This window comes from Dermochelys coriacea, chromosome 1 (genome assembly GCF_009764565.3).
Source record: "Dermochelys coriacea isolate rDerCor1 chromosome 1, rDerCor1.pri.v4, whole genome shotgun sequence".
In the NCBI taxonomy this organism is placed as follows: Eukaryota; Metazoa; Chordata; order Testudines; family Dermochelyidae; genus Dermochelys; species Dermochelys coriacea.
In genome coordinates, this window is record NC_050068.2 from 42952778 (window position 1) to 42967146 (window position 14369).

Sequence of the window (14369 nt, forward strand, 5' to 3'; positions counted from 1 at the left end):
GAGCAGTTATGATTCTGCTAAAGAAATGGGCACAGAGAAGAGATGAAATTTGGCTGTACCCCAACCTGCTGAAATCCTGACATTATACAGATCTCACCTTCAAAAACTCCCATCGTGTTAAATGGATGATATGGAGTCAAATCCTTTTGTCTTAGTGCTATCCTGCAATCAGCACCATTGCAGCTGATGGGGCTATTTCCCTTAGTAAGGTGAGCATGTTATTCATCAAAAATCTGACTGCAAAAGACAATCCACCCCAATAGCAAGACAAAATTTTTTTCTTAACTTTTACTAGCTCATGGTTCCCTGGGGGTTCTGGTCTGTGGAGTTCTCACATTCTATTTTAATGCTAGGGAAGCTCTGATGAAAATCCAGAAGTAGCAAGTAGAGATGCCAAGGACACAGGGCCTGTCTCATGGTCCTGTGCAGTGGGATAAACTGATGACCTCAGATGCAGTGTGAGAGATATTGTTCCTTTCCTTTAGCAGCAGCAGGCAGGTATTTTGCCCTTAACTTCCCCAGAACAGGCCAAGAAGAGGAATACACAAATGGCAGCTACAAGGACCTCCACCTGCTTATTAAAAACATTTAGAGTTTTTCTCAAATGGCACCGCTGAGCTATTTCTGTATTTTTAAAACCATAGTTAATAGCTATCATTTGAAAACACAGTCACCATTTAAAGCAGAGCTCTATTTCAACATTATTTTTTGTCCTGTCAAATTTTACAAGATCTTGAGAATATCAGGATTTTAAAGTTATGGAATTTCTGCATTGGGATTTTGTCATTGGGCCACTTGATTAGGTCCTAGGGAATTATCTACATGCAACTTCTATAAGCTTGGTGCCAAATACACTAATTCCCCTTCCAAATTTCTGACTCTTGGTTGTCAGATCAGTCTCTGTACCAGATTATCTCTACCTACAATTTAATTTAAAAAATAATCATCTTTCCCTTCATTCATTGGGGACTGACTGCTGAGAGACACACACTGGGTCAGGTACTTACGTGATACACCTTGCTGGACAGAATGAGCTCGGAAAAGGCTCGGAGGAGTTTTTCTGCCGAGCCTTTTCAACAAATGATCACGTTCGTTCAAGCTGGAAAAAAAGCCAAATACACAGTGAGTCCCTAGATAATTTCACTGCATCTCGAGTGTATTTAACCAAGTACTTTTGCTTTTTAAATAAACCAGTTACAGTATGTAAAAAACAATTCTTTTAACTTTCTTTACAGTGGACACCACCATCAGGGATCTATGATGACATGACTCCTTCTTTTTAAGGCATAGTGGTATAAAGTGTACATCTACTCTTTCTATCTCTGAGATGCTGAGGTTGCATCACTGTGGCATCTGGGTGCCTGATATCTTGGCCTTGGACATAACTGTACTGAACTTGGCATCCCATCTTAATTGTAGTAGATAATAAAAACTTCCTTTGTAGGTTGTGCCTTAGAGAGAAGGAGCAATGTATTTTTACTTAGTGTATGGTAAAGGCTTCTATCACACCTGCAGCATGGCTTGAAACAACCATAGAAGAAACCCATAATAATTCTTTCATGAATACAGCTCAGTTTTTTTCCCAGTGGAAAGTACAAATTTATCTCCAGTTTTTGATAAAAAAAGAAAAACAACAGAAATCTTCAGTTTTCACAATTCAATTTCTTGTCCTGTGTGGGTCTAAAATTAGCTTTTTAAAAGTTATTCAATTTTTACCACATGCAAATGCAATCTAGAGGAGAAAAACAAACACACTGACCAACCAAAAGAGACAGAGACAAGTGAATAGCTATTATGAATCTCTAGAAAGCTATACATGGGAATCAATAGCTACTATCTACCATGGATATTTGCACAAAACTATTATTTCAGTGAGAGTTTTGTTCACAGAATAAAAGGATAATACTGACCCTGTGGCCCTGATCCAGAAGAACACTTAAGCATGTGCATAATTTTAAGCACATGATAGTCTCATTGACATCAGTGGGCTTTCTTATACATTTAATATTATGCATGTTTATGTGTTTTGCTGGACTGGGGCCTTAATGATAGGCTTATACATCACTACATAGATTTCTTATTATGAAATATATATATTAGCATAATCTATTTTAGTTCAAAATGATAGGGGCCCTGTGTTTTCTCTCACACTCATGTAATTGTCCTGTTTGTAAAAAGAAAAGGAGTACTTGTGGCACCTTAGAGACTAACAAATTTATTTGAGCATAAGCTTTTGTGAGCTATAGCTCATTTCATCAGATGCATTCAGTGGATGCATCCGATGAAGTGAGCTGTAGCTCACGAAAGCTTATGCTCAAATAAATTTGTTAGTCTCTAAGGTGCCACAAGTACTACTTTTCTTTTTGCGAATACAGACTAACACGGCTGCTACTCTGAAACCTGTTTGTAAAGTTATTCCTGATTTACACTGGTGCCAGTGAACAGAGAATCAGACTCATTTTTGTTAACTCCACTGGCATGGTCTCATTCATACCGGTTTTACGCTGAATTTTCAGAATTCAGGGCCTGATTCTCTTCTCACTCCCTTTTTCCCAACCTCCACTGACTTCAGGGACTGACACTGGTTACACTGAGATCAGAATCAGACTACGTATACTAATGACTGTGCAGACATATCTGGAGTGAGGACCTAGATACCTTTTCTTGCTGACATTTAGGATTTCACATCCATGAATTATGTGAAATTTGGACTCCAAGAGGCACTGCTGCTACTGCTGTAGACAAGTCGATTGCAGTTTTAACAGGCCACTCTCTTTCACTGGAACAGTTAACTGCTTTAAACAAGAAGATGCCAGCCAGAATTTCTGAAATGTCTGTAACGTGCAATGCATCTTTGTGGGCTTTCACTCCACCTAGAATTTCATTAGATTCATTTCAAAGGTCAAATCCTCTCACAGCAAACTGAACAGTAGGAACATCCATGGAGGACAAAGGGAATAATCATCTCAAGTCACTTTGTGGCCACTTTTCCAGTCATGTGAAGTGGGGGTTAAATAGCCACTGGATCCTTTCCTAAATCCTTACATGCAAAGAGGGCTCAGACCACACTACACAGGACCTCAGACTTCTCTTGCACAGTGGAGCTACACATGATGCATTACAAGGCAGTCCCCTGAATCCATAAAGGAGGAGGCAAGATTTGTCTCCAAGAACAGAAGTGTGCACAGCATATGACTATTAGTCTTGATCTCAGTTTCTTTGCCTGACGGGGTAGGGATGGAGAATGCTAGAGGCAGGATGCTCAGCCTCTGTAGGAAAAGTGAGCCAAGCAGCTCCCTCTCTGGTGTCCCCTTCCGGCAGATGAATGGAGCTTTGGCAATGGGCCAAAAAGTGAGGCACCTCCAGCCATTTTCTATCATATGGAAAGTTCCAGCATCATGAGGCTTTGGAGGGAGGAGGCAAGGAGGAAAAAGAGGAAATATAAGGGGAATTCTTGGGGCTGTCAGAAACCCTTGAAATTACAGTTCCCCTGAGAAGCGCATTGTGTGAAGTACTTCGTCACACAATGCAGTCAACCCGTGCAACTCATTGCCAGGGAATGTTGTGAAGGCCAAAACTATTACGGAGTTCAAAAAAGAATTAGCTAAGTTCATGGAGGATAGGGCCATCGATGGCTATTAGCCAGGATGGTCACACAACCCCATGCTCTCTGAATGTCCCTAGCCTCTGATTGCCAGAAGCTGGGAGTGGACAAGAGAGGATGGATCACTCGATGACTGCCTGTTCTGTTCATTCCCTCTGAAGCACCTAGCATTGGTCACTGGGCTAGGTGGACCATTGGTCTGACTCAGTATGGCCATTGTTATGTTCTTATTTAGCTTTTCCTACTGATCACACTTCAGATGTATTTAAAATATGGGTTTTCTATGTCTCTCTCACCATTACCAAGTACAGCAACTACCAAGCAAAGCTGGAATGAAGCAAAATACTTTCTGCGTTGCCCTTTGTTTGAATAAAAATATTTTTTATGTCTTTTTGAAATGGCCAAATTGCTTTGTTGTCGCTTTTGAAGAATTCCCACTGACCTACAGATAAAGGTAGATGAGTCATATACCTGTACAGAATAAATCTGCCTATTCCTGAATCAAGCCACAGCACCTTCCAGTTTATTATTTTGGTTTCAGAAAGTGGAAACCTTTATAAATTCTCTTGTCTCCTGGAAACAAATATAAGGAAAAAACAAACAGATAATCCTAACAAAGTGTGCCAGGACACCCAGGACAGAGACACAAGACAGTATCAAACTGTGTGTGTCCAGGAATCATTCTGGACTGCCCAACTTAGAGCCATAGATTCCCACAAGCCTAGGAAACTGGCAGTTGTTATCCAAGGGAAGATGGCTACGCCTTGCAGGATCCTGGACTGTTTCTGTTCAGGTTCTAATGTTGTAGAAAGTCCCATAGTTTGAAAACCCTTTGGTTGCAGAAATATATTTAATTATTTCTGACATAGAATCTTCTCTAAAGCATGCTTAGAAGTTTGTGTGGGTTTTTTAAAATGCTACTTGGAAGAGCTTTGGTTTGCATCATTTTGGAAAAGACTTCCAAAGCTTGAAAAACAGTCCCCATAGTATTATTAATTATTATTTATGTTAGTGTAACACTCAACGGCTCCAGGCAGGATCAGGGTCCCATTGTGTTAGGTGCTGTATGTAGACAGAGGAAGAGCCAGTTCTTGCTTAAGGAGCCTACATTTTAAAAAAGACAAGTGACATATGGTGGGTGGGGATCGGAATATAATCAAGCACACATTTATATAAATGCCTGAGAATACCTGCTGCTTCTCAGCCTCTCCTTTCTTGTAGGTGCAGACACCAGAGTCTAGATGTGTCAGGAGTAGCAAAAGAAAGGCTTTCTTGCACTGCTTCCCATTTCTTCCTGCTGTGGGACTTCAACATATGCTTACTGAAAGCTCACCCTGGGCTTGTGTTGGCCAACTCATTGAGTACATCTTGGTGTTAAAGGGCTAGATCCAAAGCCCAGTGAGGTCCAGGGAATCATCTACTAACTTACATGGGCTTTGTATCAGGCCCAGTCAAGTACTGAATCATGAACATCTATATTCCGATCTAATTACCAGAAAGCTCTTTTGAGAGGAATGTGTATCTAATACCCATAACCAAAAACTTCATTTAAAACCAGGTAAGGCTGCTTAAGCGTGACATCACCTGACACAAACTCTTACAAGTAAGGAAATGCCAAGTTAAGAGACACCTTTTTACTGTACTCTCATGCCCACGCTGCTATTGAAAGACTCTACACCTCCACAGGGAATTTCTTTCTGCCTCCACAGATAAAGAAAACACACAGACCTTATTAATAACCCTCACACTGTAGCATAAAACCTTAACCACAATCTCATGCTTGTCCCACAGGCATGCACTATGCCACACACTTAACTTGGGCATGCCTGTCACTACTGAACATTTGCTGAGGTTGCTGAGGTCACAATTGTGGGTTTGTGACCTCAGTAAATACTGCTTCTGTGTTCAACGAGACTCTGTGCAGGTGTTTGAATTAACCCACATGGAACTTGTGCATGACTGGGCTACAGACTGCAATGGAAAGTGCACTGGGGGCAGAGAGATGACAGGTCTATTAACATATCTGGTGAGAGCACACCGGGAATGCCTCATACAGCTCCGGGCACCTCAATAACAGCACAATGTTACCAAACTGGAGGTAATCGAGAGAATATTCTTATAGGGGCCAGAAGGACAGATTTATGAGGAAGAATTAAAAGAAAGAAACATAGAATCATAGGGTTAGAAGGGACCACAAGGATCAATGTGTTGCTTGTTTAAACAATGACTCTGTGAGAGTTGAGAGGGAAGAGATATAATAATTGTTTACAACTATGTGAGGTGTAAAAGTACAAAAGATGTAGAAGAATTGCTTAAAGTGATAAAAAGGAGTTATGAAGTAAAATCAAAGCAATGATTATTTAGGATGAATTGTAAGGAAAATGTCCTTAGAATGAAGATGAAGATTGTGGCACAGTCTTGCGAGGAAGTGGTACAAAATTGATCATTTGAGTTATTTAAAACAAGACATTTAAAAGAAGGTGTCCTTCAGAGTTTGGTTCTTGGTCCTCTTCTATTTAACATATTTATCAATTTCCTGGAAGAAAACATGAAATTATCACTAATAAAGTTTGCAGATGACATAAAAATTGGGGGAGTGATAGATAAAGAAGTGCACAGGTCACTGATACTGAGTGATCTGGATCATCTGGTAAGCTGAGCACAGGCACACAATATGTGTTTTAATATGGCTAAATGTAAATGTATACATCTAGGAACAAAGCATGTAGGCCACACTAACGGGATTTGGGCGTCTATCCTGGGAAGCAGTGACTCTGAAAAGGATTTGGAGGTAATGGCAGATAATGAGCGGAACATCAGCTCTCAATTTGGCGGTGTGGCTAAAAGGGCTAATGCTATCCTTGGATGAAGTAAACAGGGGAATCTTGAATAGCAGTAGAGAGGTTATTTTACCTCTGTATTTGGCACTGATGCAACTACTGCTGAAATACTATGATAGTTCTGGTGTCCACAGTTCAAGAGGGATGTTGATAAACTGGAGTAGGTTCAGAGAAGAGCCTCGAGAACGATTAAAGGATTAGAAAACCTGCATTATAGTGATAGATTAAAGGAGCTCCATCTATTTACCTTAACAAAGACAAAGTTAAGACCACAATCTGTAAGCACCCTACTAGGGGAACAAAAATTTGATAATGGGCTCTTCAATCTAGCAGACAAAGGTATACCATGATCATTGACTAGAAGCTCAAGCAAGACAAATTCAGACTGGAACTAAGGTGCAAATTTTTAAGTGACAATAATTAGCCGTTGGAACAATTTACCAAGGGCGGTGGTGGATTTTCCATCACTGGCAAGTTTTAAATCAAAACTGAATATTTTTCTAAAAGATCTGCTCTAGTTCAAACAGGAATTATTTGGGGGAAGTTCCATGGCCGGCGTTATTCATGAGGTCAAACACAGTGGTGCCTTCTGCCTTCGATTCTATGAATTAACAATATAGAATATATTGTATACGGAACTTCCCTGCACTGGCTGCCTGAGATGGTCAAGACAACTTATTAGGTCTTTACCATTTCCAATGTGTATGATTCTTCTTGGACTATATCAATAACATGGCACTTGTTTGTTAAAGCTGATAAGGAATTGAAGGGACATCTTAAGGTGATACGTTATCATTTCAAATGATGACTTTTTCTATCCCATGCACAAAATCACTTTTGCATCCTGGGTACTAATTGTTCTAAGGCATCAGCTAAGATGCTTATTAACTGTGCTAAGAAAGTGGTTTTTGTCCTTTTTCCCCTCCAACAAAAGCAAACAGGCCCTAAGTATGGGCAACAAACATCTGGTTTTACACATTCAAATGAGGAGCATCAAAACAAACAGAATAATTCACAGCTGACCACAAGGTCCCGCTGGCTCATTTGTTCGAGTAATTAAAAAAAGATAAGCTTCACCACCAATTAACCTACTGAGCACTAATTAGCTTTAATGAGGATTTGAGGTACTTGGTACAGCTTGACCCAGAAAGTCCTCCAGAGTTCACTAATTGGCTGGTGGCAAAAGCAGGGCTCACAAAGAAGCGAAGATTAAAGTGGCTGCAGATGTCTCACTTAAAACAGAAAAGGAGTACTTGTGTCACTTTTAGAGACTAACAAATTTATTAGAGCATAAGCTTTCATGAGCTACAGCTCACTTCATCGGATGCTGTAGCTCACGAAAGCTTATGCTCTAATAAATTTGTTAGTCTCTAAGGTGCCACAAGTACTCCTTTTCTTTTTGCGAATACAGACTAACCAGGCTGCTACTCTGAAACTTAAAACAGAGTCTACCTGGAAAATATACGCACTTGTTGGGTTAATTTTTTTTTCTTTAGAATTGCATCAGAATCTCAGTGGTGATTTGCTAGCAGAGCTGCAGAATATAGTCAGGTTATTTATAATGGACAAGATAATTTAGGATTTTTTCTTAACCTAATGTGTCTGGATTATTTAAAACGTTTAGTCCAATACAAACACAATTATATGAGATGGTTTGTTTTTTCCTGCCCCTGCAGTATCCTGCAGGAAGAAATGTAATATTTGTAATTAAAGCCTTACAGGAGCCATAAAATCTGCAAACAAATTGTAAAAATTAAAAAATGTGTATGTATTCTCTGGCTGCTATCCCTCTACCCTCTGAATACATAGTAAATACAAGGCTGAAGTATGACCCACAGACTCCTAAATATAATAAAATATAGAGGATTACATACAGAAGTTTGAGCCAACAGGACAGGAAAATGCACAGCTGGTTTTCCTGTAACTTGAATATCTATGAATCCCATTACCCTTCTATCTGCAGGTACAGCATCACAATTTCTTCTAGTCAGTGCAGTAGCAACATTTAAATCATGGGAAGCTGTGACAGAAACCAGAAAAACCTCATAGTTCAAGCTGAAATTCTTCCCCCTTTAAAGGGACTAGTAAGTGGGCTCTGATTTAATATGTTGCTTTCTGCTTTGACACATCTTCTTACATATCTTCTTGTCTGAGGTATGTTCCTCAGCTCTGATCCTGCTAGCTCAGAAATAACGCCTCTTAAGCCAAGGGTGGTACACCAGGGCAGAGCAGGTGTGAGAGGAGAATCAGGTCCCCTTAACTTCAGTTAACTGGAGACTTTGCTGTGAGTCCAATAGTTTCCCTTTGTATCTTTTCTAAAGTTCATAAATAGTTTTAAAAGTACCTCGATATTTCTGTTGCTAAAAATGTTTGCTATGGGTTGCATGATTTGGGGGGAGGTGAATTAAACCTAGTTATGGGTTTCATCTGCCCCTTACAACCAATAGTTTAGCCTGGATTTTGCTGTTTCTATGTTGACATCAGTTCTGTTGCTGAAAATAACATTTCAATACATTGTTGAGAGAAGGAGAAAAGAACAAAGCCTCATGTTGAAGAGGCTCGGGTTTTCTTCCAGCTTTGGTCACCTCTAACAGTCACTACACCATTTACATGTAGATAAGTGTTTTTCATAGGTCCCCTTGCTCCCCTGAATCAGCCCATTTCTAACAGTAATTTCTACTAAAGGCTAATCAGAGGATTATACATAGTGAATTTTACAGCAGCACAACCATGGCACAGGGGGTTAGTTAATAGAGTCCTACCCGGCTATTAGAGTGTACCAATTCTTTTGGAGGATTCTTTCACTTCTTCACCACACTCATCCCCCCACTCTCTCTCTCTCTCTCTACTCTATATAAGGTTTTTCTATGTCATCCAGCACTCAACATAGTATCTAAGCACTTATGGTGTCCTGGTCACTGTTGGATCATATCCCCCATTCAGAGCCCATCAACATAGCTTCCTAACTGGCCTTAGAAGACTGATTCACAGGAGGACCCCTCTCCCATATATCTCTGATGTCTGATGGCATTCCCTGTACACTATCACTAGGCCACAAATGGTAATTTAATTGGTTTTCCTTTTAATAAACATTAAAAAAAATTGCTGATTTTTTAAAAAAATCCACTGTATTATGTGAGTTCCTGAAAGGGAAAAAGCTAAGATGGAACTATGCAATAGCAAGAGATGGCTGAAGAAGAGGGGTATGAGTGGCTTCAGAATGAGTAGAATGGAAAGGAAGGTTGTCATGGACTGAGAACTTAGTTAGATTAAGCAAATTCTGTGAAATTAGTTTAAGGTGACATTTACCCTAGTACTGAGGACTCATCAACACCCTGTGCATTACTTATGTCCCACTTAAGCCCACAACACAGATCTTAAGAGGAGCCGTAAACTGTGCCCATTTATGAGAGAGCCCTGTACAGGTGTGACTTTCACTCTCGGTGCATAGGTTAGTGGGTAATTTGAGTACTGATCAGCTGGGTTTTGGGCGTGTCAAGAAAAACAATGACTCTTACATGTCATGATGATAAGCACAAATAGCCAGGGGCTTGTGTTGATTTGTTTCTCAGTTGCAGTTCATGAAGGAGAGGTGTTATTTTTGGTTATCTGGCATCGGGTTGATGGAACCTTTTACTCTGTGAGATCAATCTGGGTAGGAGGTCTTTTTAATTTTAAAAGCAAACAGACTTTACTGATAATGAAGTGGCTATATAATCAGCAGAGATCTTCGGAGAGCTTCTTGAGGAAGTCATTTATGGCAGGGGTGTTTGATACCAATATCTGAAGTGAATAATTGAAATCTTCAGCCTTTTCTTTGCAAAGTCAGCATCTCAGCCAATATTCAATGTCACTCAAGTAGGAAGACAAATTATGGCTGGGGCACAAAGTGTAATCAGGGAGTGCAGAGAAGTGCACAGTGTTGCCCTAGATAAGCAGGTGAGTGACCCACCTGGGCATTTTTTCATCTTTACAATTCTAATAGATTTTTCAAGATTCTCTGAGAATAGAATGACGAGTTATTTTAAACACAAAACAAAGACTTATCAGTAGCCGGAGAGTCTGAGTTTAACGACCGATTATATTGTTGTCCTCTCCCTCTTTCTATGTACCTTAGAGATGATGAAAGTGTAGCAGTCAGGTTTCTAGAGGTTACACATCTGATGCCTGGGTCAGCTCAGTTCCCAGATAGCTTTTACCATCTGTTTATCCTCATCAGATGTCATGAAGGTTCAGAATATCACACAACATATATGGTGCTATTGCTATGTTTGGTTATGATTGTTATGGTTTATGAAATAGCTTGATAGCAAGAGGCCTTTATTTTACTGTATTTCTTGACAGTTCCTTTTACATTGTATATAACAGTTCAAACAGAAATGGTATTATATGGAAATTTGGGGCCAAATTCTTCTCTTTTTTCTCCCCAGGCAATCACACTCAGGAAAGTCAGCAAGGCTGCATGGGTAGAAGTGATTTTTAGGGTTGGTGTTCTTTTTTTTGTTTCAAATTATGTCTTGCTGAAGATAATACTTTCCTACTCACGGCCATGTAAAGACCACTTGGACCATCCTTCATTTTTCAGGATGTTATAACTGGAATTGTATTGTAACTTTAACTATAAAGGGTACTACCAAGCACCTACTTTAAATAAATGTAATTTAGCCACCTAGGAAAAAGATATAGACAGCACAGATACAAACAAAGCAATAAGCCTGAGATAGTCAAAGCACCGTTCATTTCGAAGTGCTTCAAATATTTTATATACTCATAGTGTGTGTGTAGGTGTGCACGTGTGCATTACTATTAAATGTCCCAAAACGGCATCAACACAGAGTTAAGATAGCTCCGTGCTGCTTCAGCTAAACTTAAACCTTTGAAAACCAGGAAATGAAGAGTGATTTATTGCTTTTCCAACCATCCTCACTTAAGTATCAGTGCTGTTTACTTCTTCTCCCTAAGTGCATCACTTTTCACCTACTGTGGGTGCTGGCAGTATCCTCTATAGATAAGGTTGCAATACAGTTCCAATTATAACATTCTTTTCCTACACACTCATATGTTTCAGACACAGTCACCTTTGAGGTTGAAATTTTCCATGCTTGATCTCTGCTCAAAGGTGATTTGTTATTGGAAAGTATAAACAAGATCCATTCAATCATTTTTAACTTTGGTAAGGGTAGGAAATATACTTTTCATGTTAACTACTCATTCCCCCCTCCAACCCCCTCCCCCACAAGAACCTCTTTTACTAGATTTTTTTTTGAATGCCAGGCCACTGTAAAAATGGATGAATTTTGAAACTGTCTGGGCATAGTTCTCAGTGCAGTCTATGGCATTTGCTTGGCTTGAAAAAAAAATCTGGTTGGATTGAGTTCTATGAGTATTTGGTAAAAGCCTACTGGGTACGTATACTGTGTAGTTGTAGCCATGTGGAGCTCAGGATATTAGAGAGACAAGGTGGGTTGAAAGCTTGTCTTTCTCATCAACAGAAGTTAGTCCAATAAAATATATTGCGTCACGCACCTTGTCTCTCTGCTGAGTATGGAGTATTTTCCATGTAGCCTTCCCTTGTTAAATGCAACCCTTAAAATAGCGCTCTTTGGGCTTGTCTACACCACTCAGATTTTAGCGACAAGGCTGTGTCAACACTTTTTGTTGGCACTTTTGCCGAAAAAATACTTCCAGCCCTACAAGCAGCGATAGATTTGTAGCTCCTGCCAACAAAGCCGCGTTCACCCTGCTACTTGCATCAGCAAAACTTTTGTCTTTCACGGGAGGGCTTTTTTAAGTACCCGTGAAAGACAAAAGTTTTGTCGACAAGTTTGCAGTGTAGACATACCCTTTGTTACTAATGTACGTCATAATAAAACATATAGGATGCAACTTCTCTTCCCTCCCCCGTGGGATTGGGCAAAGGAGGAACTCAGGCCAAAGAGACTGCTCAAGCTGTAGACTGGAGCTGTTGTCATGGAGCAGTTCTCCTGCTGTGCAGCCTGGAGGGAGGATTCCTTCCCTTTCCCCCTGTCGAGATCTCTAGAGCCTAACCCAGTAACTCAGGATTAAGCACTGGGGAGAAGACTAGCCCCTAATCAGTACTCATTCTCATTTTGTTATGTCCCCGCTGTTCCCACCTTTCCATTTCAATTTGCCGCATAATTTTGTCCTGTGTGTTTGTACCTCCTTCAGCTCTGATGTAGTCAGCAGATTTGATCACAGCTTCAAGCCTCATTCTGGATCATTGTGTTTTTTTAACTTTCTTCACTATTTTTTGGAAGGATAATTATTTGATAGGAATTATCAATGTGATGTGATGCGAACCTACTGTACTGTAGAGGGTGTAAGTATAATTCTATTAGTGTATTCTATAAGCTTGATCTAGCAAATTGTCACTTGGGAAAAAAATTAACCACCATGTTTATCTTTGCCAGGGCTATAGCTGATTTGCTGAGATGCTTCCCAACTGAAAGCAAGATCAAGCCTTGTGATTTGAAATGTCTTATGCAGAGGGGTCGAAGCACCGGAAATTAACAATACATATAAAAATGAAGAAAAAACTGTCATTTCTCCTTATCTACATCCAGATAAAATGGGATAGAATAAAATAAAACAATTTTATATATATGAGAGAGAGACAGAGAGAGAGGGAGCATTGATATAATTTTATAAGCATTTTGCTAGTAAAAAGAGTCTAATATCTTTTTAGTAGAAAAACTGCGAGAAAAAACCTTAAATGACAGTCACTTTATTGTGTACGTTGATGGAGAAATCTTTTCTTTCCTGAAATGGTGTGAAGAACATCTGGAAAATTTGCTAAGAAGTCCTCAACCTCAAAAAGAAAATATACCTCTCAACTGCAACCTAACTTTATTCTCCACTGCACAAGATGGGCCAGTTTCCGTTCTCAGAATTGTGTAAATCTTGAGTAAATCCACTGAAGTCAACATGTAAACAAGATCAGAAATTGGCCCAGTGTATACAATGCAATTTACCAATTACAACACATAAGTGTATTGTGTTTAATAAGATCAAGCCATTCTTTTGTATCTGTTGATCTGAAGTGCTTTATTGAAATGGTCTCCCTCTCTCAATTGTATGCTGATTGAAATGCATCAATACAAAATGACAAAAGGCTAGTACTTGGAAATATAACGAGCCCAAACCTTGATGTTAATGGAAAAATTCCCATTGAGTTCAGTGGCAGCAGGATCAGGCCCTTAATTTATGCAGAGGCTTGTTATAAAATATGTTTTAGCAATTCTATTTTTTCCTTTGTAAGACTGGAGGGTTTACAGCATTAGGCTACAGTACACAGTAGGGGGGCTGAGTCAGATTTCCTTGACTCTACTCTTTCTTCTCTCAAGGGGCCTATTGAATAAGCAAGCCTTCATAAGTTCCTGTGTCAGCTGGCTGAGCATTGATGGGGTCCTACAGTATCGAAATGACTAGATAGGCATCTGCATTCATGGACTAAGTAAACCAGAAGAGAAGATAAACAAGATAGCTTGCTCTAAGGAGGGAAGGCTAGTCATGCAGCTCCTTTTACCAAAGCAACAGAGTAAGTTGGACTCAGCAAAAAGCACTTAAATGAAAGAAGAAAAGGAGTACTTGTGGCACCTTAGAGACTAACAAATTGCCACAAGTACTCCTTTTCTTTTTGCGAATACAGACTAACACGGCTGCTACTCTGAAACCTTAAATGAAAGAGAATCTTAACCACAATTCAGCTGCTCGTTGGGCACAGACACCACAGAGACTGCTCTTTAAACAGGATCTGCTCTTTAAACTGCACTGAAAAACAGTGTTGGTTTTTCTTACCTGATGATAAAAATAGCTGTCTTTTAATGTGACTTTAAAGAGAGTTCAAATCATCAGAGTCAAATAAACAAAGTGTAATGAAAAATCCTGCATAGAAGTACACTCAA

At 39.6% G+C, this 14369-nt stretch overlaps 1 protein-coding gene and 1 long non-coding RNA gene across 4 annotated transcripts in view; one reads left to right on the top strand and one right to left on the bottom strand.

Moving 5' to 3' along the window:
- Window positions 1-14369, bottom strand: part of ATP8A2 (ATPase phospholipid transporting 8A2) — a 663533-nt gene that overhangs the window by 15000 nt on the left and 634164 nt on the right. For all 3 annotated transcript variants that reach the window (XM_038388027.2, XM_043504314.1, XM_038388029.2), the window contains one exon: window positions 1008-1099. In XM_038388027.2, the coding sequence (XP_038243955.1) occupies window positions 1008-1099 (92 nt within the window). The remainder of the gene's footprint in view (window positions 1-1007; window positions 1100-14369) is intronic.
- Window positions 9836-12955, top strand: LOC122457909. The gene is made up of 3 exons (XR_006277633.1): window positions 9836-9895; window positions 10875-10928; window positions 12876-12955. It is a non-coding gene; the product is annotated as an uncharacterized LOC122457909 (long non-coding RNA).